The 26041-nt window shown below is 44.9% G+C and overlaps 1 protein-coding gene and 1 long non-coding RNA gene across 3 annotated transcripts; one reads left to right on the forward strand and one right to left on the reverse strand.

The window, feature by feature from the left end:
• Nucleotides 1–1120: 1120 nt before the first annotated feature.
• IRX5 (iroquois homeobox 5) lies at nucleotides 1121–4226 on the reverse strand. Of its 2 annotated transcripts, none has more exons than XM_030457816.1 (3): nucleotides 3972–4226; nucleotides 2301–2706; nucleotides 1121–2072 (listed from the first exon to the last, which is right to left on the reverse strand). In XM_030457816.1, exons 1-3 carry the CDS (start codon nucleotides 4218–4220, stop codon nucleotides 1306–1308), a joined length of 1422 nt encoding a protein of 473 aa, XP_030313676.1. In that variant the 5' UTR covers nucleotides 4221–4226; the 3' UTR covers nucleotides 1121–1305. The 2 variants fall into 2 exon arrangements, with proteins under 2 accessions (XP_030313676.1, XP_030313675.1); XM_030457815.1 differs by having other exon boundaries at nucleotides 1121–2069; nucleotides 3972–4220.
• Nucleotides 4227–6376: 2150 nt separating this feature from the next.
• On the forward strand, nucleotides 6377–19775 carry LOC115598938. The gene is made up of 5 exons (XR_003988024.1): nucleotides 6377–6457; nucleotides 7132–7183; nucleotides 12052–12213; nucleotides 12412–12544; nucleotides 19658–19775. It is a non-coding gene; the product is annotated as an uncharacterized LOC115598938 (long non-coding RNA).
• Nucleotides 19776–26041: the final 6266 nt, after the last annotated feature.

Below are 26041 nucleotides of genomic sequence, written 5' to 3' on the forward strand. Positions count from 1 at the left end.
CTGCCAGCGCCGGGAAGCACCGCGCCCGCGGCCGGCCCTACGCGGTGATGCGCGCCCGCGGCCGGCCGCTCAGACCGCGCCGTCCCGTGGGCCGAGGGCAGCGGTGCAAAAGGCCGGAAGGGTATGGAAGGGGGGGGAGGGAAGGAAGGAGCCGGGGCCGAGGCTTTCCCCGGCGTACCCGGAGCTTTTTTGCCGCACAATCCCCGTCCCCGGACCCCGCCGTAGCACCTCTGCAGCAGCGACTCGGGCTAAATCTGGCAGAAAATCGAACTCATTAGCAAAGTTCACCAGCTGATTGCTTTGCATAAAACACGACACTGATTAGAAGTAATTAGGTTAAAAGACGGGACTGCGCTTCGATTTGGTGTTTCTAACAAGTGCTTTTGTGCGTGGCCTGATTTAAGCCTTTCTTTACCTCCGGAAGCCGCGTCCCTCCCGCGCCCGCGCTCTCGCCGCCGGAGCCCGACCTTTTAGAAACCGGCAGTCACTTTGGAAATGGCTTCAGGTACCACTGAAATGTCCTGAACTGAGCCCCGCGTCTCTTTTAAAACGTTGGTTTTTGGTTTTTTTTTTCTTGCATCTATGCCCATATTTGCCCATTGCACACACACACAAAAAAGTGGTTTTGATACTGTTAAAAATCTTTTTTAATTAAATATTTGCATTTTACAAAGGCGGCTGCAGGTTTTTTTTTTTATCTAATAAGTATAACCTATTTTTTTCCTTTTTTTCTTTTTCTTTCTTTTTTTGCATTATGGTTTAGCTCACACCCAAGGGAAAAAAAAGAATAGGCATAAAAAATTAAATTAAACTTGTATATATATATTTTAAAACTATGAAACAATTCGGAAAAAGACACAGAAATGTATATATTTATATTACGAAAACAACATTAATGCCTGTACAGGTGTCTTGATTTCATAATTTACTTCAAAGATACTGTATTATCAATTTAAATACAAAAAGCTACATTAAATATACAGAATAAGATTTAATACAAATCATTCCTCTTTGTGTGTGTGAGAGAGAATATGTCACTCGTTTGCTTTTCACTTGGCTAAGACATTTCTGGGCAGTTTCCACCCAGCCATTACTCTATAAACTTTTGAAGGGGCTGCTGGGGAGGCGGGGGAGCTGGTCTTTTTCTGCTTGTTTTGTTGTTCTTTTGGTAGTGGAAAAATAACTGCCAAAGCAATTTATTATTTCTCTCAATAAATTAAACAAAAAAAAAACCCCAAACAGAAACAAACAAAATATAAGAACAAAACCACAGTCCCAGGAGGGAGTAAGGAGGAGAAGCCGATATTAAATGTTGGACATACCTTTCTTCAGTTCGTAAGGTGAGTCTTTGCAAAGATCTACTTGGGACTGGCTCCTGATCATTTTAGTGTCTTTAGCCAGGCTTTCGGCTCTGCTGAGGACAGTCTGGTTTAATCCATTGAAGTGGGCGCCGGGGGCGGTGGCGGCGGGGCCGCCGGCGGGGTGCCCGTGCAGGGCCCCGAAGGAGCCGTAGTTCGTGTAACCGGGGTAGAAGGGCGCCGTGTAATAGAGCGGCCGTGGCAGGACCGCCCCGTTGGGGAAGGGGCATTGCGCTACCGGCGAGCGCGGCCGCGGCGGCGAACGGGACGGGCCGCTGCCGCCCAGCACGGCGGGACCGGGGGGCGCCGCCTCACCACCGGCCTCCTTCGCCTTGTCCACCGAGGTGGCGATCTCGGCCAGTGACCAAAGCTTGGGCTTGGCGAGGGCCGCCTGCTGCGGCGAGTGGATGACGGAGGCGCCGGTGGCAGCGGGCAGCAGCGGGTGAAGGTCGGCGGCGTGCGGGGGCCCGGCGGCGGCGGAGGGCGGGCGGTACGGCGGGGGCTCCTCGCTGCCCGCCGGCGGCAGCCCGCGACCCGCCGGGCAAGGCCCCAGCGGGGAAGAACCGGGCGCCTTGGGGGGGGCGGGCGGCCCGTCGAGCCGCTCCTCCGTTGGTTCTTTGCAATCCGAGTCGCTGAGGCCGCCCTCGGCCTCCCGGGGGTCGGGGGACTCCTGGAGGCGCTCGCAGCCCGGCGCTGCCTTGGGATCCGCCGCTTCTGGGGGAGTGAAAGGAGAGGAGTGGGGGGCAGCTCTTGGGCTCGCCCCTGCGCCCCCAAACCCGCCCACCCACTCTGCCGCCTCCTACCCCCCTCCAGCCCCGCCGTGGCCGGTCCACAGTGCTGCCCGCCGTCTCCCCCTTGCCCGGGCAGCCCGCTCGGGAGGACAGGCCGCCCCGCCACCTCGCCGGGAACAGCCCCGAGGGCGCGGCCGCAGTGGCTACCTACCTGTGTCCGGCGTCCCGGGGTCCCCCTTCTCCTCCAGTTTCTGAGGCTCGTCCTCGTCGTTTTTCTCAAGGTCGATGTTCTCCTCTTCCTCCTCGTCCTCGCTGCGGTTCCGCGGCGTCCAGGTCATTTTGTTCTCCTTTTTGAGCCGCCGCCGTGCGTTGGCGAACCATGTGGAGACTTGGGTGAGGGTCATCTTGGTGATGATGGCCAGCATGATCTTCTCGCCCTTGGTGGGGTAGGGGTTTTTCCGGTGCTCGTTGAGCCAGGCCTTGAGCGTAGCCGTGGCGTCCCGCGTCGCGTTCTTGCGGTACGCGGGGTCCCCGTAGGGATAGGAGCCGAGCGGCGCCGCGTACGGGTGGTACCCCAGGGAGCCGGCCATGCCCGGCGTGTGGTCGTAGGGAGAGCCCTGGGGAGAGAGGGGAGAGCGGCCCGGAGGGGCGAGGTGAGGCGGTCGCGGGTCGGCAATGACACGGCAAGGGCAGCGCCAGGGCCTGCCCGCGGCCCCTGTCCTGCTCCCCGCTGCCTCTGCCCCGCCTCTGGGCCCTGGCCGGCTTCTCTCCCGGCTCTTTCCCGGGAGAACGGGCGGAAGGGCCTGGGGGGCTCGCTGAAGCCGGGAGGATCCGGCCCCAGGAGGCCACCGGCCGCTTGCAACAATCGTGCGCCTCTCCCCCAAAGGCAGGCTCGGCAGAGCAAGTGGGCAGCATGGCGAGGGGGCGGTCAGCGGCGGGGGAACCCTTCCCCCCCCAGGCTGGGATCGCGGAGGACAACCTGCTGGGCCCAGGCTGCCGGGTCGGGCCGCTCCTCTGCCAAGCCAGGGGCAGGAGGAGGAAAAAGATAATGGAAAAAAGAGACAAGAGAGGAGAGAAAACAGAAAAAATACGAAAGAGAAAAAGAGAAAAAAGGAAAGAAAAATATGAGTAAAAGAAAATAAAAAGGAAAAGGAAAAAAAAGATCTAGAAAAAGGAAAAAAGAAACTGTGAAACTGCCTAGACCTTTAATCAAGAGAAGCTCGGCAAAACTTGGATTTGGGGGAACTACGGGGCAGAGGCGGTGGCCACAGCTGTAAGCCGGGCAGCGGGGATACCCCGTGCCCCGGTCCGGCCCGCGGAGCCTCGCAGGCGCGCACGGCGGCGCAGTACCTTGCCTTCCCCGCGGAGCGACCGCGGAGCGGCTCGCGGCCATGGGATTAGAGCTCTGCAGTATTTAAGCAGCCTAATTATCGCCGTGCAGGGGAAAGTTGCCTGGGTTTATCGCCCGGATTTCTCCCATCGGCGGCCGCTGTTGAGTTCATTCCCTTTTCAATCACAATAAGGTAATTGTTGTGGAATCACGATTACAGTTTTATTTTAATTTAATTTTTTTAATTTTTTTTTTTTTTAAGGGAATGAAATCGGTCGGCGTCTGCCCCAGCGCCGTCTCGCCCGGGCCATACCGGCGGCTCCCCCCGCGCCCGGCCCAGCCCAGCCCGCCGCTGCAGCCAGCAACAGTGTGCGGCAGCACAGGGCGGCGATGCGGGAAAGTTGAGCGGCGAGGCGGGGGAGCCACGTTCTCTTTTGTCCCCGGTATCTCACAAATAAAATTGGAACAAAAAGCAGGCCCGGGAGAGGGGGCAGACGCCCGCGGGATGCCGCCGTGCCCGGCGCGGTGCCGGCTGCCCGGGGCTGCTCTTACCACGTAGGAAGTGAAGGCGGCGGCGGCGGCGGCGGCCGGGTCGGTGCCGTATTGAAGGTGGGAATTGTAACCCGGGGAAGGGGCGGTAAAGGCGGTAGATCCGGCATAAGGGGAAAAAGCGGAGCCCGAAGAAGATCTCCCAAGTTCATCAGTCCTGGGTCCGGAGATCACGCTGGTGCTGTACGCCGGACAGGAGTAGAGAGCCAAGGACGCTGACGGCTGGTACAAGTAACCCTGAGGATACGACATGGCCAGGCGCACACATATACCCGGGAGCCCAAGGCGCCGGGAGGGAGCCGCCGCGCTGCCGGGCTGGTGCCGCTGCGGCCGGGGCTTCGCGGGCGCCTCTCCGCCCTCGCCAGCTGGGCAGCGGCGGCACCTTGCTCTGTGCCGGGGCTGCTGCTCCGCGCTCGCCTGTAGCCTGGCACCGCTTCCTCCTTTTTCTTCTCCCCCTCGCTTCCCACTCTTTTTTTTTTTTTTTCTTTTTTTTTTTTTTTTTTTTTTTTTTTTTTTTCAACTCGTGCTCTGTCTCTCTTCCCCCTTACACTGGGGGGCTTTTTTCCCCCCCTTCCTCCTCGCTCTCGCTTTCCGAAGGGTCCTGCCAAGATGCTAAGTTGGAAATTGCAGCTCCTGACGCCTTCTGCGCGGCCCGGCGAGGCTCCTCCTTCGCGGGGTGTTGTCAGTGGAAGGACTGGCAGGACCCCGCTGGGCTGCCGCGGCCGGGCCCAACCAGCGGGAGGGCTCCGCGCTTCCCTCGGCCCTCCCCAGCGCTCAGAGGCTCAAGTGCGCCGGCTCCTGGATTGCAGTCACCTCCGAGCCATTTAAGATCAGCTCCAACTTTCTGCATGTGCTAAATACCGTGCGGAGCCGCGCTGCGCCGGAATGCAAGCCAATCAGTATATGAAAAAAACCATAGATATTTAATAAGATTTATTAGCCGGCCGGCTCCCCCTCTGCGCCGTCACCCCTCCTCTTGCTCTCTGCCCCCTGCCCCTCCCTTCACTAAATCACCTGAGGTGGAATATATGGGGTGTGTGTGGTGCTGTTAGTTTTTCTTTTCTAAATAAAACAGGCGATTTTCGGCGGAGAAGCGCCGCACCGCAGACCGGGCAGGGCCGGCTGCGCTGGGATGCGGGGCTGGTCGCGCCGTCGGGGCGGGTGCCACTCCGGGACCTCCCCGCCGCCGGACCTGTTGCGGCGGCTGTGGGAGAGGAGCTACGGCGGGGAGGCCAGCTGAGGAGGAGGGGGGTGGTGTAGCGGAGGGCTCAGGGGGCCGTGAAAAGAGCGGGACAGGGACTCGGTCTTTACCAGCGCCGGTAGCGGGAGAAGGGGAATCCGGAGGGGGAGCGATGGGGGCGGAGAAGGCTCTTCAGAAATCGTTCGAATGAGGGCTTGCCCACGGATCTGAGGAGTGCATCGAGTATCCTCCTCCTCCCCAGCTCATAAAAGGGTCGAGGCGAAAGCAGATTAAAACCATATGAACCGGGATAAATCCCCGCCGATCAGGAGATGTAATCTCCTTTGATTCCAGGAGATACGTTTCCCTGCAGGAACATATCCCAGGTTATTCCCTCCTCTTTTTTCCCTCGCGGCTGAAGAAAGGCGCTGCTCCCGCGGCCGCGGACCCTGCCTTCCACTGTTGCTCCGCGCCCCCAGCCACCGGGGACCCAACTCACACCGCCATGACTTTCCCGGGAGGCGGGGGGCGATTTAATCAGATTTAGCTTATTTATTTGTTTGTTTTAATCTTGTAACTTTTGTATCTTCCGGCTCTAATTCCTCTTGCCGCTGGCCCCAGCGAGCAGGACGCGGAGAGGCGAGGAAGGGGTGTGTGTGTGTAGTGTATTTTAAAACGGGCGGCCCGGGGCAGAAGCTCCCCGGGACGCCGGAGAGGAGAGCCGGTACTGACACCGCCCCGATCCATTCCTCCGGGATTTTTGCCCGGCAGCAGCCCCCGCATCCCAAGGGCCGGCCAGCCTGAGCCTACCCTCGCAGCCTCGCCACCGAGACCCAGGGCGGCGGGCCCTGGGCTGGGCTGGGCGGATGGGGCGGGGGTGGGCGGGGGCGCCTCGGCGGGAAGGGACGGGGCGGGTAGAGAGCTCTCTGTCCCCGGGGTCTCGCGTGGAATCGCGGCAGGGCTGGGGGCGGCAGGACCGTGGGCAGGGGGGGGACAGGCGTGGTGCGCACTACAGTACCCAGCAGGCTGTAGCCCCACCAGTCCCGCCCCCCGCTCATGATTGGGTGACCGGCGGCCGGCTGTGGGTCCTCCCCTTCTCCCATTGGCCAGCGGAGCTGTCTGTCAACGCCGGCAGGAGAGGGTGTGGAGGGGCGGTGGCAGCACACGGCGCCGTTGCCGGGGAGTCCGGAAGCGGTGCCGGCAGGACGGCGCGCGGAGGCGCTGCGGGCCGCCTCCCGGACCAGCGTGGACGGGTTTAGCTCAGCCCGCGATGGCTGCGGGTCGGGTCGGACCGGATCCAGACGGTGAGGTGAGCTGGGGATGCGGGACGGTGGCGGCGGCTTCTCCCGCCGCGCTGCGGGGCGCTGGGGCTCGGTGCCGGCGCTGCCCCTCGGTGCTGGGGCGCCCCCTGCCGGGCGGGCCTCGCCCTGCCCTGGTCCCGCCGCTCGGGGATCCCCTGGAGGAGGCGGCGCAGCCGCTGCCCCCGCGCTCTGTGGAAGCACGGTGACCCCCGGACCCCGCGGTTGTGTGGCGAGTAGGGGAAGCCCCGGGTCTCGGCACACTCCTCGGTGCTGCTGTCGAGCAGCGCTTTGTTTGGCGTTTTCCCCGTTTCCCTATAATTTTAAAAAATTTTTAGTTGTTTTTTTTTTTTTAAACATGGAAGCGTTTTCTCTTCAAGATACACGTGGATTCTTCCCGGTAACCGGGAGGGCTCCAGCACCGGCTCGCACACTCTTACATGCTGAATCCACACAGGTGTGCACTTTCATCAGTTTTCAGCTGCACGGTGTCACCGCTGCTTGTCCCTGCGTTAATTTTTGCTACCGCGCTGAAGCACCGCGTTTCTTTTTCTGCTCAGAAGTGCTTCTGACCGTCCCCCTTGTTCGAGGAGTGAGATACCAGCCCGTAAAGTTCATACGTGTAACACTCATGTTATATGCGAGTAGAATGAGTAACTGCTTTTCCTTGCTTGCTTCTTTGTAGAAACAAGTTTTAACCACCTTCCCATGGCATCTGACTTTTCAAGGAGGAGAAGGTAAGGTTAATGTCATGTAAAATTATCCTCTTTTTTGTTTGTTTGTTGTTTTGTTGTTTTGATTTTTCCCCCGTGTTCTACTAACACTACTTCTGTAGGCATACATTTTGGAAACTATGGAAAGTTCATGCATACTTTAATTCTTTGCATAATACCAGAGCTGATTAATAAATGGTAGTGATAGGACTCTTATGCCATCAGGATTATAACTGCCTATTAAACTGATGTTCCCTCTGCTTTACTCCACTATGATATTCATTGCAGTTTTAAAAGAACTGTAGATAATTCTTCAAGATATTGGAACATTTTAGCTTATAGTTCTATTGCTGTGGTTGTCACCTTCACTTTATATCAAATTTGAGACTCATTTCTTAAGGATGTCTCTATTTTCTGCTTTATTTGCACATTGATAGCACCACTGAATGACTGGGCACAGAGACTTTTCCCTCTGTTAGAAGAATATTAAAATATGAAAGCCAAAGATCTGCTTTGCAGGACTTTTAAGCTCTTTGAAAATGAAGTAAGTTTGTTTCAAAACTCTTTTTTTTATGTGGTTCTATGAGTGCTGGTAGCAAATGAGGGGCTTGAGGAGACATATGATGCTTCTCTTCATTTTTTCTGAAGGTATGTGCATTTGAAAGTATGGATAAGTTCTTGGTATTGTTTGCTTTCTAGCTGCTAGGGAAGTTGTATAAGTGCAAGTTGATTAAAGTTCTGTACTTTATTTTTATTATTACTTATTGGAAGCTAAGCAGTTAGTGCAATAAACTAAACAATTGCCATTCAGTTCCTACTTAAAGATAGGTAATGTTTACAGGCTGGCTGTGTGCTCTTGGCTTTATTTAGATTAATGTTTGTGAATTTAAATTCAGATTGCATAGATAAATAATTAAAGTAACTATTTTTGTAGCTTTCAGTCTGATGGACTGGTCCTGCAAAGCTGTTTAAAATGGTCTTTGCTTCCTGTAGTAGTCAGGCACCAGGAGGTTTTCTTGACTTGAGAGGAATTTGGATTTGAGACAACTGAGCAAAATGTGGTGACTGGAAATGTAGCAATATTTGAACCTGCATACTTGTTTTTCTACACTGGTTTAATATCCATAATTTCATTTAGGTTGTATAAACATATGTGGTACAGTGTAAAACAGCTTAATAAATAAGTTTATGTATATATAATAGGGATCAGCTGTGAATATTTTCTTTCCAGGAGGGGGAAAAAGAGGCAGGGTGATCTTGGCAATAACAGCAAACTGTATTCTAAAAGTACAGTCCACAGAGTGTCTGTCTGACTGTAAGTGGTTTGGTTACAGGTGTCTTGTAGTGGATGGAGTTAAACTTGGGTGTCTTGGATATGATACACCTAAACTTAATTACTTTAATAACTACTTTCTGTTGAAACTTAAAAATCTAACGATCCTGCTTTTATTGCAGTCTTTTAAGATGTAATCACTCTTGTGTGTCTGAGATGTAAAACTTAGTGAAAGGAGAGGCAACAGATTGGTTCCGTCATACAATTTTGTTGGGCTTTTTTGAGAGTACTTAAAAGATTATGATGGATAATGCTGTCTTGCCAAAGAATGCCTACACAGGTGTTCATCATTATCTTAATTAAGATCCCCAGAAAATGTCATCTTTCGGCATGAATTATGAAGGGAGATGCATTAGGAGATCATTTCAACTTTTTTTTCTTTTTCTTTTCACAGGGTTAGATGAGAAAGGAGGCTTTAGTTGAAACCTCTTTGATATTTCTTTATCATAAAGCCTGACCTTAGACACTTAAGGAATAATTTGTCTCTCCACTTCAATTTGGGAATATATTGCCCAGGGACCTGCATGTGATGTTAAAGGGAATGCTCCTCTAAAAAAACAAACAAAGAAAAATAATGATAACAAAGTCATAATACCCCTCCCAGATGCTCTGTTCTTATTAAAGCTATCTTATAAACAAAACACTAAGACGTAGGTGATAGTGGAAATTGCTGCTGGAAACATCTGCTAAGACATGTTTTATACAGTGTATTTAAAAGCATTAGCAACTCGTACTAATAGCTGAGCAAAATAAATACATGTAACTATTTTTTTAAGTTAAGCATGAAGAGAAAAAAAAATTCTCACTTTTGCAATACCATGGAAGTAAATATAATTAGCATGCAAAGAGGAGCAGGGGGCTTGTGTTTTTCTATGCTAAATCAATACTTTATTAGCTGAGCAAGAGGCAGTAAACTTGGTGATGCTTTCCTGCACTTACTGGTGTCTGTGCGTGTGCGTTGTCTGTGTCTGTGTGTGTTGCTGCTGGTTTCTCTAAGGTGAAGTTGTAGGGTGAATACTTGCAGTAGAAGTGCTGTTCTTTGGTGCCTCTTAGCCTATGCAAATGATCTCAGAAGAGCCCTGCAAGACACCCCCAACTTTTCTGTTTCTTCTGTCTGCACACGCTTTGCCCAAGACTGGACTTGTTAGAACTCTGTGTTTGTGGTCTGAGACCAAAGTGTAAACTCACAAACACCTAGAATAACTCTTTTGTGTCTAGTAATTGGGTATTAGGTAGCTTAGACAGAGTTTTGTTTTTAACAGGAAGTCTTCCTGTGTAAAATTACTTTTTGTCTTCTAGAAGAAACCTGATTATCAGCCTCCGTCCTTTTTTTTAAGTTGCATCAGCAAACCTGTTTAAAAGCATGCAGAGAAGTGCAGCTGGCAAGCCTTGTCAGCACGTAGGTATTGTATTGAACATGTAACTCCAGTAGTCCTGACAGTATCAGGGGAGAGCCTGGAACTGTATTTCAGTTTCCTTGAAGTTTCCTGTAATTAACTTAAATGGCACGATTTGCTTGAATTTGTTGGCATAATATGGACTCAGTTAAGAACATCTTTAGGGTTTATTTTTCTTATGGTTCACAGGCATATGCAGAAAATAGACTCTCATAATGGTTGACTTTAGTGGAAAATATTAAAAACTGCTCACTTTCATGTCTAAACAAGTTTTTCCACTTAAAGCAAGCCACATCTCCTGCTAGGTGGCTCCTTATTGTGAAAGAGGAGCACCTCAGCAGGAAGGATGGCTCTGGCTCCCTGGGCTGCTTTATGGGATGTGCGTGTGCCTGTAGCTTTCCATATGGATTTCCAGATTCCCTTTTGACAGCAGGTGCTGCAGTGTGGTGAGAGCTGGAATCTGGCCTCCAGGGTGGGTGTTAGAGTTGGGTGACTTTTACCAGCGGCATGTTTGTGTTTTTATCTGCTTTACTTACCTCCATTGGCAGACCTTCTGACTGGCATTTACAAGAGCTTGGTGTTGCCTCTCTGCAGAGAAATGTAAAGCCAGGTATAGCCTTTCTAGCCTTACACCCAAAGAACTCTTTTTAACAGTTCCTCATTTCTGGTTTATATTAATAGGAGAGCTTTTTTGTTTCTGTTCCTTGATGTGGCTAATGCAGGTGTGAATGATTCTTGAAGCTGTTCTCTGCAGAATGAGGTGAATGTATTTGTAGAGCCAGAATATTCTCTTTCTTGTATGTATGTATAAATATATATAAAAAACACTGAGGATAAAAGCAAGCCAGTTAGATCTTCAAGGTGAATGCAGATGATCAGACAAGAGACTTTACTCTCTTAGCAGATGTGTGACTCATCACTCTTGTGTTGTTTCCATAGGAGATGGATGCATCCTCCTGAGCTCTTCCCCCTCCCCAGCAGAGCAAAACCTAGTTTTTTTCTTTTCATAAGCACATCTTTTTCACAGTATTTCTCTGCTTTTCTATCTCTGATCGAGAACCCAGCATTTACCTCTGAAATATTCTCTGCTGACATCTACAGAGCTTTTCATGCCCTTCAGATTTCATTTTGCATAGAATAATACATGGTATAATGTGTAGGTCCTATGTTTTCAATTAAGCTGTATTAGGTAACTATGTTCTTCTTTCATATCCCGTAGCAAAGTATCAATATCCAGACAGCAGTGTGCTGGGATAAAATAACTACAGGCTTGGCTGCTACTGTAAAGCCAGGAACTAACATTTTAGCCTGTGTGATAAATAAAATTGAGGTTGTGACTCTTGGCGTATTGGAGTTGCACTAAATAATGCTACAGTGCTGTTTATTACTGGTTTCATTGGATAATATGCAGCTATAAAACCTGCTTGAAGCTTTTATTAAGAATACTCTGTCATTATCAAAAGGGCCCTACATCTTTATGATATTGATGGTGCAAGAATGACTTTGTTTGTGCTGACTTCCTGGCTGTTGTCTGGGGAGGATCTTGCCCTCTCCCAATTTCATTAAGCATTAAGTTCCACGAATGTCACTTGGGAAGGGGACAGCACTGGAGAGTCTAGGTTTCAAATTTTATTGTTAAGGTATTTTTTGTCCTTTACTTTTTCTTAAGTTTATTTCAGTATGTAATTACTTGCTTCAGTTAAAATGCAGATGATATCTCCATGGTATAAACAGTGCTTCTGTGTCTGTAAGTAAAAGTTAAACTGGGCTCACCTGGATAGTTGTCTGAGAGGAAGCTGCAGGATGACTGAGAGACTTGTATACTGGCTGAGAAGATGATGGGAATAGTTGGTGTTAGGGAAGTGATTAGCAGTCTTCAGTGGTAATACTCATTCAGTAGCTAAATGCCATTAACTTTCCATATCCCATAGATCCTTGATTTCCATAGGAATCTATGTGTGGTGTGCCTATTAGAAAATGCAGGCTGGAACACTTTCCAGTGGGATGTGCTACTAACACAGTGTCTGAGGGATTTAAGAAACATGCATTACTCAGCCTGTAGTCCTGGTGTGTAAGTGAAGTCTGCTGTCTAAATTAGTGACAGATACTAGCTTTTTGTTCCATTTCCCTGTTCTCTGTATGTCCATTTCTTGCCTCTACAGAATGCATTTGAGCAGAAGCAGTGAGGTCCATGGTGGGGAAAATGAACCCAGCAGTCCTTCCTTCCTGGTAGCCTGAGTTCAGGAAAAGACCTCATATGAAGCCAGAATGCCTCTGGACTTGCAGCTCTTTTTAACTGTATTAAGTCCTATTCAGACTTAATGGTAAGTAATTTGTGTTTGTTAAGCATTAAACTTGTGGCACTTCCCTTTCAGATACTGGGTTCCATCTTTAACAAAATGCAAAATTAATTGTTTGCAGATATGTTCACTTTAGTCCTGTGGGTGTTAAGAACATCATGTGGTGCAGGTGACAAACACTATAATAAGCATGGTCTGGTTTTCGTTCTTTGTCCTCTCCAGATGAGCTCAGTGAGACTGGTCTAAGCAATGCTGAAGAAGACAAGAGCAGAATTGGAAGGCAGAAGCTATTTCAGAACAGGATTCTTCTTTTTTTCTGTGACACCCAAACATGGAGACTTTATAACTTCACTAGGTAGGATACTGATAATAGTGTAATATCCATATTACTGCAAGTTTAAATATTGCTCTGCTTCATTGTTCAGTGATCATGTGGCATTGCATTAAATAAATGAACATGTACTAGAGGCTGAACAGTATGAGTGAGAGCAGGAAACTGAGAAGGTGGGTACTGGATGAAATATTACTAGCTTTTTTTAAGCCAGTATTTTTTTTTTTTTTCATCTCTATCCATAACCTCTGGTTGTTTTATTTTCCAAGAAAGATGGAATGAAAAAATATACCTTTTCATTTAACCAGAAGGACTTCACAGCCCTCTCAGCTGTTAACAGTATCTTAACGCTTTGTCCAGCAGAAAATAGGAGTTGTTGTGCTGACCCATGAACTCTCCATAAGCATCTGTAGTGCTGCAGCATGGGCCACTCTTTATCCTTAGGCTTCCCCTGTTGGGGAGTGGTTGCAAAATGTCTGCTGTGGAGCAGCCCTCTGTAAACTCTTCCATCCCAGGGATGGAAGTTGTGATTCTTGTTGTCTGGAACAAGTGGGAGCTCCCTCCTGAGCCTGATAGTTCTCAAATACTGCAGTAAAACATCTGACAGTGTTGTCTGGGAGATGTGACTGACTTAATTATTATTAACATTTATTAAGTGCCTTACAAGAGAGGGGAAGAGCCACTACCTTCATTTTTACAAAGAGAAAAACTGGCATGTAGGAAGAATAGATCTCTTCTATCTTCTGTGATTCTTGACCCACCTAATTAGGTGATTGTCACAAGAAATAACAACCTGGCTCAGGGGAATATCATTGGGGAAGGATGCTGGCATGTTCAGTGTGCCAAGGCTTCACCTCCCTCCCAGAATGGCTTAATGTAGATAGCAGGATCTTCCCTCTCTGAGTGTTGGTTGGCCAGTGAGGAGGTTTAAAAGGCCTGATGAGCCTGAGGCTGTCTCTCTATGGGATAGCTTCATTATAGGTCTCCTCCAAGGAAAAAGTAAGGTCTGGCAACTCATTTCTAGGAGCTATTCTTGTTTTTAGCCATTCCTCACCCTCTGCCTCCCCCTGCTTCCATTCACAACAGAGTGGTCTTCCCCCAGGACAAGCTGATTCACTTCACAGCTGGTATTTGCAGTTTTTCTGCACTTCTGGAGCCTGTAAGGCAGTAACTGTTTCTTCTGGGCTAAGACTTCAGTTTCTTTTTTTAAAGTTTCTTTTTCGAAGAAAAAGAATCTGCCCGGCTGCTACAAACAGTGGTTCTGATGTGTATTGATAATGAGTTAGAGACTTAAAGCCTGCTTTAAAGGGAGGCAGGCTTTGCAGAGCTTCACTTAGATGTACAATATGCCCTATTCTTTCATTTATAAAAACAGTATAAGGGGAATTTTTTTCAAGAAAAAAGAAAATAATTTTGTATTTTTGATTGCATTTTTTTCTTAGTCTCGCAGTTGTGAGATAAATATTAAGAAATATGAGTTGGTGAGGTTAATGTGATTAAAATGAGTATGTGATAACGGGCTCTGCACATTAAGGATTAAGGGCTCAAATTATAGACTCCAGAGTGAAACACTCCATGAGCATTTGCAATTTTTGTTTGTGTAGGGAACACAGGCTTAGGTCTAGGGCTGCAGTTGTGCTATCTCATCCAGGCTGCTGCTTTTTTCATCTTAACTGATCTGTACAGAAGTCTCTCAAACACCAGAGTGGGAGGGTAAAAATACAGTTGGGGGGAGATGGAGGGACAAGTGAGGAAATAGTTTCAGCCCCAGTGTAAGTTTTACTCTATAAAAATAGGTAAGTTTTATACAAATTGCTCATATTTACAAAAATCAGTTTAACTGTTGTGCAGTTATGTATAAATTGATCCTTTATACATATGTAATTCCATATACAGCAGCTAATTTCTTTGAGTGCAAGTTGAAAATATATTCTCAATTTATGTAGCTTATGACTCTTTTTTTTCCCCCTGTACTTTACTTAGGCTGAAGTTGGGTTGGTGTGTGCTTAATAAAAATTAAATGTGAAATGTAATGTGTAGAGGACAAAGATGCATTGAAATCCTTATTGCTCTTAAAAACACAAAGGCAATTTTCCTTTCTTAATCTCTGGAGAATTCGATGTGTGGTTCTCTTATGAGAAATTTGGAGTGAATGAAATAGAAATGTTTTTAGAAATAGCATGAGTAGGAGATGTTTTTGCTCACTTTTTATGAAGCCTAGCTTGGTTTTAAAAGGCTTTGCATTTTGAGAGGCTAATTTATAGGCAATCTTCCGTGTAGAAAGAAGACCATCTTGAACTTTCATGGAGAGACAAGCCTAGCTGTTATAGCTGTGAAATTTGTTAATGTTGCAAGCATTTAAATAAAGTGTTTGTTTACATAACAGCAATGGCATTTCTCCTCCTCTTCCTTGTGGTTTTGTCTAACGAGATGTTATGAGTGGCAGTTGCAGTGACTGCTAAGTGTTTAAATGATGACACCATTATGTGAAGTGATTTTGAAATGAGAGATTCCAGCCAAGAATTACATCTGCTCTCATCTCCTTCAAATCATACTCTCTGGCTGTGCAGATTATGATTGATTTGTTTGTGACAGATTGCAGGAAACAGTCATTGATTTTTCAATATTTTACCTTAAAATTATTTACAGTTGTAACCAAGGGGAGGTATTTCCATGGGCTGTCAGCCCCTGAAAGACTGGGATAATATTCCCTGCTCCCTGACAAGACAAATTACCCGTAATGAGTGCAGTAGCTGAAGGGTATACTTTTATTTTAAAATATGTCAATAACCCCAGTGACTAAACGAATATTGATTCAGCATAATGAAGCCTGAGTAATGTGAAAATGAGCTCTTCAAGGAGCATGGTAAAGACTTTCTTTTTAGCTTGTAGCAAGAAGCTTTTCATTCTTTACTGTTAGGTACTTGAAATGTTGCAGTCTTAAACAAGTCCTCTTTAAACAGTAGTAATATGCAGAAGAAGGTAACAAAAACTTGGTTTGTTTTTTTTTCTGTTTGTTTGTTGGGGGTTTTTTTCGTGCCCCCCCTCCCTTCTGATTCTTTATCTCCAGTGTGTTTCTACAGATCAGACGTTCAAAAAGAAAAATGCAAGTTATCCAGGGCAGAGATAGAATTACTATTGGAGTTCATGTCTTTTGCAATAATATTCTGCAGCTAGCCTAATGGCATTTTTAAAGTGGATTCTGCATATATGGGCATGAGAATGTATCAAAATAAACTGTAGATTTAAGTTCATATTATTGACTTGGACATATTGCTGTGTTCTATGTGATCAGTCTAATGTTCTTGTCCTTTAACAATTTAGAGTAGCTGGTTTATGAGAACCTAGATATACTGTGTTATAAAACTTAGTTACCATACTGCACATTTTTCTTTCTTGTGCCTTGTTGTAACACTGCATGTTTCCTACCAAATAAGAATTTTCAAGCAGTAATTCATTTAAATTACAGTAATTTATGCAGTGTCATAGGTGTGATGTGGAAAAGCATCTAATAGATTAATATGGGTACACTTCGATTGTTCAGGATAAGAATTAGATTAAAGACCATGTTGGTGTACATTTTTTTAACATAAAAAATATCAGTTTTTAAAAAAAATCATCTGAAAGGATCTATTTGTCATTTGTATTCAAGAACATTGTGCAACTTGGTGAAGGCTCTGAAAAAACACTGAGTGTAAATAGCTGTGTAATCCAGACATACACAAAAAAGATTTTTTTTTGAGGTATTTGTGTATAATGTGTCAATTCTGAAATAATGTCATAGCCAGAAGCATTTAGTGAGTATGTTTGGGCATAAAGATGATTTTCCTTATTTTCTGAGGACTGACTTCAATTGCATCCAGCCAGCTTGTGAAAATCTTCAGAAAGATGTTTTCCTATCAGCACACAGGTGATTTTTTTTCCAAATGTCATTCTTTTAGCACAGCTAGAAAGTATTTCAGGAGGCACTTGAGAACCTGTGGTACTGAGAGTTAAATGGCAACCCTGAAATGAGGTGAGATGTTGTGGTTTTAATTTGTTAATTTTCAGAAGAATGTGAAGTTGTGCAGTGGAGTTGGTTACAACTGTCAGTAGTGGTAGTTTTGAGAGGGTTTGTGCCTTATACCTGGGATCTGCAAAATATTGGAGAATCATTAATGGTGAGGGGGTAATAATTTCAAATATATAGCGGTGACAACAGGAGAATTTGAGGCTCTTGGGTAATTAAGGTTAGACTGGTAACATTTAACTGCCTAGTGGTATTTTACACATCCCAAGTTCTCTGCCTGTTCTCTTTGTTTCTTTAACTTTTGTTTCTTTGGGCAGCAGCAGGAGATGGGAAGGGGAGGTCTCATTCAGTAGCTTTCCCACAGTAGTGAGGAAGAGCAAGACTGTTAAGGGCTGGGTGCCAGTTCTGATGCAGACTGAAGGGCAAATAAATGTTTGTTTTAACTACATCTTTTCCTGAATAACACTGTGGGAGCTCAGTGATACCAAACTCAACAAGTGGATACTGCTGGAGGTGCTGCTGACAGCTAAACCAAAGCAGGGTCTGCTTTGCAAGCCATTGGCGTGTTTCACTTGCAAGACAGGTATCATCTCTTGCCTTGCTGCTTTTCCAAAATTTAAGGTTGTTTATTAGATACCTGACTGCCTGGCATCCTGAATTGTGTGCTTGGCTCTATTGGCAAGTGATGTTCTCAGCTGGAGGAAGCTGACAAATGGTTCGTGAGCTTTGGGGATGATACCCAAGATTTCTGGCAATGGTACCTTGGAAGCTTTGAAGTTTATTCACACATCTCCCTTTAGTGGTAGAAGTGCCACAGTTTTTAGTCTAACAACCACAGAACAAAAATCAACCCCAAATCATCAACCAGTTAAAAGTTCCCGTGGCCTTTGTGAGTAGAACATAAACCCTTTGCTGCTCAGCTAGGTAAAACTAAAAATACACCATGAAATGAAGGTCACTGGTAAGAACAGAGTAATCTTTGTGGCAGAGAAGAGGCTGTAGGGGCCTTATATCCCTTGACACTTGGGGAATTGTAAATTTTGACTAATTACAGATCGTTTCAGGCCTGAGGAAGGCAGTGTCTCAGGATGTTCTTGCAGTGGGAAGGTGACACCAGAATGTTAGTGGTGTGGGTGTTTTTGTGTACCAGTTCAGATCTCTGTACCTATTTAATTGTCAGGTTCCACTATGCATAAGGTGGCAACCAAAACCATTGGTTGATCTTATTTTCCTATTTATTCCACCTTCATGTTCTTTGCTCTGCAGATAAACTATGAACTTGTTTTGGTTGATGGAAAGGGTGTGGGAGGATGGAGGGAATGTAAATGTAGGTGGTAGAAATTGTGCTTACCTGCTAAGCCTTCTCTCCTCAGTTTGTTTGAAATCTAAGAACTAATAAGTGATGGAACCTGGATCAAAGCAGTCCTCATATGGGCAGACAGTACTGCATAGAACTTGCTAATCTAAATGTCATGGTTTGTTGAAAGCCTAAACTTATATGTCTTGCAGTTGTTGTTTCTTTTTGTATTAATTTATGAACAAATAATTGCTTTTATCAAAAGCAATTCCATACATGCAGAATGTTCATAATTTCTTGGAACAACCATATTATGCATTAAAAGCTTTCACTAAGTTGAGTGCTGGTAGTGTTACAGAGGCTTTGGGATGGTGAACTCTTAGAGGGAGGTAACCTTGAAGAAATAGGAGGAGCATCCAGGGCGCTTTGAGAGTCTTACCTAACTACTGCTCAGGGTTGAAATCTGTGTTTGGAATTATGGAAACAAGTTAAAAAACACAAACTGGATAGGTGCTTATTTTCCTTTGTGAATGCTGGGAAAAGATGTATTATGTTCTGCTATGGTCTTTAAGGAGCACTGTTTTGTTTTGTTAAGTTATATTAAAATATGAAATGTCGTTCCTGAAATAATGTCCTTGGGCTGGTGGCAACAGCTGGGGTTGCAGAATTCATAAATAATTCAGAAAGGGATAAAAGGATAGGGGATTCTTTTGGTCATTTGAATCTTCATTAGATGCACACATTTCACTTTAGATATGGCATCATTTGAATTCATTCAGCATGATGATTGCACTGACCTGTCATATTTATTTTGATGTCCTTTCGAAGGACCATATGCTCTGTCCTCGGCGTGAAAAAGGATGCAAGTTGCTAACTAAAAAGGCAGCTATGTTCTTGTAGGGATGAAGACCTCTGCTTCCTCTTGCCCCATCAGTAGAAGTACAGCTGTGGTGCAGTTGTTACACCAGTGCAGTGACTAAATGGCAATGTAGTCAAGCAAAAGGCAGATGAAAGTCCAAAGTCCATTTGTATCAAGGTGTTGGATGGCACTAAAACTCAGCTGTCACTGAGAGCCAGTTGGTGTGAGAAACCTGGCGTGTGGAAGATGGGAAAGATTAAAGCCAGCTAGAAATCTGCCAAGGTGGAGGTGTGCCATGGTAGCTTTAATGTGGGAATACAATTAATTACTTTGTGTTTTGGAAATGGGGTTGCCATGCACACAGCCTTCCGGGGATGCACAGGAGTTAGGCTGATTATGCAAGGCTCTGTTCTTTTTTATTTTGACCATCCCATGCCCTCCTTTCCTCTTAAAGAAGTTTCTTGCTTAGCCAGACAAAATAATGTTTGTTGGGAAAACATGCAGTTGTAGTTTTACTCTTCACTGGTCTTGTTTGTAACACTTGTATCTGCTTTTTGCTCATTTCAGTGGTGTCTCTGTGTTTCACCTGGCCCATTTTCTAGAAGTGACAAGGAAATCTATCAGTTTTAAGTTCAACCAAGTCTCATTAGTAATGAACTGCATGCTAATGAATAATGTCTGGATCCTGCTGGCTAATGCACTGACAGGTATTAGCAATTCAGAGCTGGTGGATAAGAGGGACAACAGGACATTGTTAATATTGCCTTTGGATGTGCTGCTGATGTGAGAGGTTGCAACCACTACAATATTTTAGTGGAGTAAGGTGTCATTGGAGCAGTGAGTGGTGACTGTAGGAAGTTCTGTTCTGCTCCTTCCAGTGGCAGAAGGAGCCAGGTAAGTGCAGGTTGGTGAAATGCAATCACTGGAAGCTGTGAAAGCAAATAACAGTATGCAAAATTGTGTCTTTTCTAGATCCTGCCATCAATGACTGAGCCTGCTTGAAGTCTCCTTCCCAGTTACTGCCGAGATGAGGAGGACAGCAGGAAGTACTGAAGGGGTTTTAATGACAGTTAATTTCATCTATTTATCAAATGCCAGGTTGTTTTTTCTTCAAAACTTGATTGTCATGACAAGATGCATTTGGAAGTCATCTTTGTAAAATAAAACTGACAATTTTTTAGGCTACAAAGAGCTATTGTATTTCTCTATACAATGTTGTCATTATGGTAAACCACTGGAAAGTCTTTATTTTGGAAGTAATTTAACTTGCATACTTCATTCATTTATTTGAATGTCTGTTGAATGCCATGTGAAAAGTTTCTTGCCAGAGATCTTTTAGTGAATGGAATAGTTATTCTTACAATGCTCAATTTATTATTGTCTAAATTACTGTTGCCTTAGCCTCCTGCAAAAATGTTTCTTTTTACTAATTCTTAAACAAATAAGGAATGAATGAGGTTTTGTCTCCTTCATGTTTTGATCGGCATATTTTTCCTTTCAGTGAAAGAGTCTTCAGTTTTCAGAGTGACACTATTACAAAGAAAGGTGCTTTGCTTTGTTGGGTTTTTCCTCTGCATTTTTTTTTTTTTAACCCGACATAAAATGTCTTTTGTGCAATGATTTTTTTTTCTTTTCTTAATATGTACACTGCTAAGATGCAATTACTGGCAGGGGAGACAGAAGCTGTTGGGGATGTCACGTTATGCCAAATTAAGAATTATTAGCTCTTACTTTCTCTGCAGTGTCTTCAACTAGAACTCGACCTATTGCATCTGGCTTATACTTTGACTCTAATGGAACTAATGTGTCCTTGGAGTAACATTTTAAAGTAACTTCAGATTCATGGGGTTTTTTTCACAAGTCTGCTTTAAACTGCTGGGATTAACTTCAGAGAAGGCAGGAGATACATCCTCCTTTGTCAGCAGCTGTGCTGGTTAAAGAAGGCTTCATGCACATTTGGTTGCTGCCTCTCTCACAGAGGTTACTGCCCTTGCTAGGGAGCAAACTGAGCTGTTCTCCTGAGCACACCCAGCCTCACTTCAGCCAAAGTTGTGTTATCAAATATTAGTTAGCACCCTGGGTCATTTTGATGAGAAGGCTGGGAATGCACTGCCAGCTGCACAGAGAGTGGATCTGGGAAGCTGGTGTGTTGATCAGAGGATTGTTGAGCTGGTGCTGGTGTAGCCTTTCCAGGAGGTGCAGTTACATCTCTAAGATGAGTTAAATAAAAGGATATGTTAGAAAGCTGTGCAGTTCTGTCATGTAAAATATTCACATTTCAGGGACATGCTGGATAATACAAACATGCTCTTTGGCTTATTCCTTGCACGTGCCACTGTGAGTGGAGAGAGGTGGCATGAGTGGGTGTAGGTGACAGGACACTCATTTCAGGACAGGGTACCTGGTCAGGGTGGGTGAATGGTACAAATGTTCCTGTTCTCTAGAGCATGGTTGGGCTTTACTCCTCAAAGAGGCTGTCTCAACAAGCACCTGCCTTAGGAAAATTGTGACACATCCTGCCCAGAGCTGCCTTTAGCAAAGAGGGGAGAATTCCTCCATCAGGGGAGGCCACCCCCTCCACTGCTGCTTCTCTGCCTGGTGTTACATCAGCAGATAATGGAGTCTGGTGAGGCAGCCAAGCTCTTGATCTTCACCATGCCAAAATCAGAATAGTACAGATGATAACTAGTACTGGAAGGCATGCTGAGTAAAAACAGTGTGCACTAAACAGCTCCTTCAGCACTGACCCTTCTTTTGAGAAATCTGTGGAATGTAGGTGCTTCCCCACAGACAGCTTGGGTGTACAGAAAACAAGAGGCTTTCTGGTCTGTTGGAGACCTGAGAGCAGCAACACTGCTTGCATCTTCTCTTGCAGCACTGCTGGATGAAAAGAAGTGAGTTCAGTCAGGAAGGACTGAGCCTCCTGCTCAGCTGGTGTAGCATCCAGTATCTTTTATAACTGGCCCTGTGCTAAAGACTGAGATAGTACACACTGCTGGCCTCCTATGGGCCATGTGTAAAGGAGGAAAACAATGTATTATAGCTGGAAAGGCACTGGTGTGTAAGGGGAAGGTGCTGCTTTGCAGGTAAAGAGCTGCCACCTCTGGTTGGTTTATCCTTAGCAGCCCTCAGACAGGAGCTTGTGTCTGCTCTTCCCTGACCAGTGGGTCTGGAAAACAGTAACATGAAGAGAAGAGGCAGGATGGGTTTAAGGCTTATGAAGAGCTTTGGGAACATGCCCAAACTTAGAAGTTGCCAATAGTATAAAATTAAATGAATAAAATAAGTTTGGAGTTAACTTGGTTATGTACTGCTATATGTTGACAAAATGTTGGGCTCTTCTGTCAAACTCTTACCCTTGTTCTCCTGTACTCTCAAGTGTGGTGCTTGCTGCATGCACAGCTCAAGGAGGCAAAGTGCCAGCTGCATAGTTTGCAAAATCCTCACCTTGCCCCTGATCCAATCTCTGAGCATTCTGGGGAGGGTGGGTGAGCTCCAGGTGTGAGCTCTGCCCCAGCCTGGGCTCTTGGCATTTGTGCTCAGCTCAGAAGTGATCCACCTCCCCCCAAAATACTGCCAAATGTCTCCCCTGACCATGAGCTAAGGGGAACTGAGCCTTTGCAGTTCTTTGAGCCTGTCCACAGTTCATGCCATGCTTTTATCTTATTGCAGTCCCAGGGTTAATAGGAAATGAAATGCTTGTAGTTGCCTAATACTCTTTTTGCCTGCTTAGGTGGCAATACCCAGTTAAACCAGTGCTGCCTTAGGTAGAGCACTGTCATGGATATGTTATAGTGATGAGTAAAATTTTACATCCAAGCACTTAAATTGATCAAATGCTATAGTTAAGACTGTCATACTGTTTACTTGGTGATAAAAAGAAAACAGAATACAGTTTCAGAGCAGATATTTTTTTTTTTAATGAATACACCAAATAATAGGTTGGTTTCAGGTAGACATGCTGGCTCTTTGGTGATTGCATTCAGTATGAATCTATCAGGATCTGACATGTGATCATGTTTTTATTATCATAATAATTATATATTTATTATTACAAACACATGATTTCTCTATACGTTCGCTGCAAGTGCTTTGGTCAAAACTTATTTTCCTTCTTAACTGGTACTATACACTTATTTCCTGACTCCTTCAACTTCAGTTCAAAATTGGTTGAACCAAATATGCATTCCTGAAAATAATCTTTACATCTATAATGTGACACTTGATTTTATGTGATTGTTTTCATACCCCAGATAAATCAGAACATTTTCAGGGCAATGTGTGTTGACAATATACAATGATACAAATCAGCTAATGAAAAAGTGCAAACTTTTAATAAGAGCAATGAATCATTAGAAAGGGAACAGTAGATTTTATGTCTTCTGAATGGAGATGAAATGTTTTTATAGAGGTTTAGGCTTGAAACAAATGGCTGGGTGTGGTAGAGGACTTCTTCGTGAATTTCTGTGGTTTTTGCTACACCTGGGGTCAGGCTGGGTCATTTTAGACATCCTTTTGGCTTGGAAGGGAGGAAAGCATCTTGGTGTAATAAATGTCTTCACAGCACAGCAGATTTCACTGAAAAGTTACTCAAAGTTACTCAGACTTCTCTCTAAAAAAAGATCAGGGGGGTGGAAGGGCATCACTAAATGGCTGATTTGGCAAAGTTCCTGTCCCTGACCACTGTGCCTTTCTCAAAGATTCTCTCCCACCTGCCTGCTTCATTCTGCAGTGTTATGTTTCATGCTCATTGGAAGGGTTTCTTCTTCTGTTCCAACTCTGCCAAAATAATCAAACAGCATGTGAACTTTTTTTTTTCAGATCTAATGTCTTTTACAAAGTATATACTTCCAAAAAATGTGGTGTTGCCTTGGCTTCCAGAAATAATTATTAGGTTTAAAATAATCTGACAGCATCCTGCTGTGTATAAATTAGGTTTGTTCTCTACTAAAATTAGTTTGCTAGCACCCAATCACTAGCACATTACAAAAACATGATTGCATGTTGATCACACTGGTTATCTGCCTTTCTTCTTGTTAATGGTCTTTCTGTTGCTGTGCTGTCACCAAGGTTGAAATAAATATCTGCATGTCATGTGTTTCCAAGTTCATGACGTTGGCTCTCCTGGACCATTGCTTGGGGGCAGAAGCATTTGGAGAGGGCAGAGGTTGTCTGCATTTAGATTTCTGAATCTTTTGCACTTTGGGTTTTGGCTAATGGGGATCTTTTCTTCTCTATAGCAAGCACTGAAGTCCAAAATATCAGGTGTAATTAGCTCATGTGTTTAAATAGGTGGTGTTAGTTTTTAACTTGTATGTGCTAACCTTCTTCCTGCAGAAGTACAGGTTTTACTTGGGAAGAATGCTATGGGAATCAGAAAAAAAGCAGAAAAAATCTGTGAAGTTATGTGCTAGGTTTTAAGATTTTAAAAATAACCATGAGGTCTGTCTGTCTTTGTTTACAATTGATTAGAGTTTTAAAGGCTTAATGCTGATTGTAAGGGCTTTACAGTCAGACACTGAGAATTATGGGCTGGGCATGACTCAAGTTTTTGTCCCTCAGTATATCCATTACTGTTAGATACTGAGTAGTCATTGCACACAGATGACTGATTTTTTGGGGGTATTTTACATTTTTACATGTTCAGAAAAAAATACTTGGTTAAAGCAGCTGCTGGGTGAATGGGGTAATTAAAGAACTCTATTGCTTTTATTGAAGTTGACACATGCTGCACATTCCTTAAAACTCAGTATGTGAGCAGAATGTTTCCAGGATTTATTGAAGGCAGACTCCCAGAGATACTGGGGAGCTTGGAACAGCAGTAAAGATAACTTCAAGTTTTACACTGTTAAATAAATCTCTCTTTGAGAAGGGAGCTATTACTGTGAGACACTGCTCATGTTCTTTGTATTTTGTGCATGTTTTATGTACTCACACACACACCTACACATAAATGTTTAAGACCTGAGCACTTCCATTTGACAGATTCTATATTCTATTTAGTCTGTAATGCTGACTGAGAATCTTAATTTGCTTGGTGCCAAAAGAAATCTGCAGTTTGATTTTTTTTCCTTTTTTTTTTTTCTTTTTTACTGAAATGCAATCCTGCTTAGTTTGAATTGCAGCCTTTAGTGTGAGTGTCTTGGTGTAGCAAGTAAGCAATGTTACTTGATGATGTAAACTGAGGGTTGGTTTCATTTTAACTACCATGATGAGTGCAGTGGTCCACATGTGTAATGCTTTGCCAGTTGTGGAAAAATTGGCTGTATACATTAACCAAACATGTTATAAACTTATGTTCTCAAAAAGTCTATTGAGCATATATAATTACCAGTATTGTAATTTTTATTGATATGATCCTTATCCTTTTCCTGTTCCTTTTCTTTTTCTAGTGTATTGGAACAATTTTTTGAACATGTTTGGTTGCTCTGCCTTTACTGTTAACAGTTCATGTCTTTAAAGCATCTTTGATGCCCTTTTTATTGAAGTTATGATTGCAGTTCAGGCAGTTTGAAGGGTTTCAAGGTCAGCACATTTTTGAACCTCACTTTACCTGTATTTTGCCTCCATGTCCCAGGTTATACAGAACTCTGCTGCTGTGGCTCTGGGTGAGACCTGAGCTGCTCCCAGCTCAGCACTCAGCTTATCACTGGCCATGCTTGGTACAGCTGCATGCACCAAGTCCTTTTTTTGAAAGCCTTGGAACATTCCAGAGGGAAAGTTTCTTCTTCTGAGACACCCCAGAACCTGACCAACACTATTGGGATGAGCCCAAACTCCACCCGAGTGGTGCCAGGTGCAGGGAAACTGAGGCAGTTTGTGGCTCTAGCACAGAGGCAGCCAGAGGATGAACGAGGTGCAGGAAGCTGGCAAGGGACTGGAAATGTGCTGTTTGTTTTTGTGTGAATGCTTCCAGTTTACTTTGCTGCCATCTCTATCCTCCTGCTCAGAGAGAAAGTCTCAGTTCAGAAGCACAGCAGCTAGAGATGCCTTTCCCAAAATCTTTTCTAATAGGGATAGTTAAGTCACAGACAGCTTCCACCTGGAAAGCCTGTGGTGACAGTCTACATTAGTAAGGGATTTTTTTTTGCTTCCTAAAATGCTTTGTCAGTTTTAAAGTGTTAGCAGTGGATGTTGAGCTGGATGTTTATCTATCATTTTGTGTGATTTCAGAGTAGAACATTGCCCTCACTGCAGAATTCTGTGGCTAAAACAATCAAATGTTCACCTGCGTGTTTTGGGATGTTTAACCCCTTAGCACTTTTCAGGGAATATGTTTGACTTCCTATTATTTCACACTATAAAATAAAGTCCACTATTAAAATACATGCTGAAAGAGCATTATTCATCAGCTAC

This window comes from Calypte anna, chromosome 11, assembly GCF_003957555.1.
Source record: "Calypte anna isolate BGI_N300 chromosome 11, bCalAnn1_v1.p, whole genome shotgun sequence".
In the NCBI taxonomy this organism is placed as follows: Eukaryota; Metazoa; Chordata; class Aves; order Apodiformes; family Trochilidae; genus Calypte; species Calypte anna.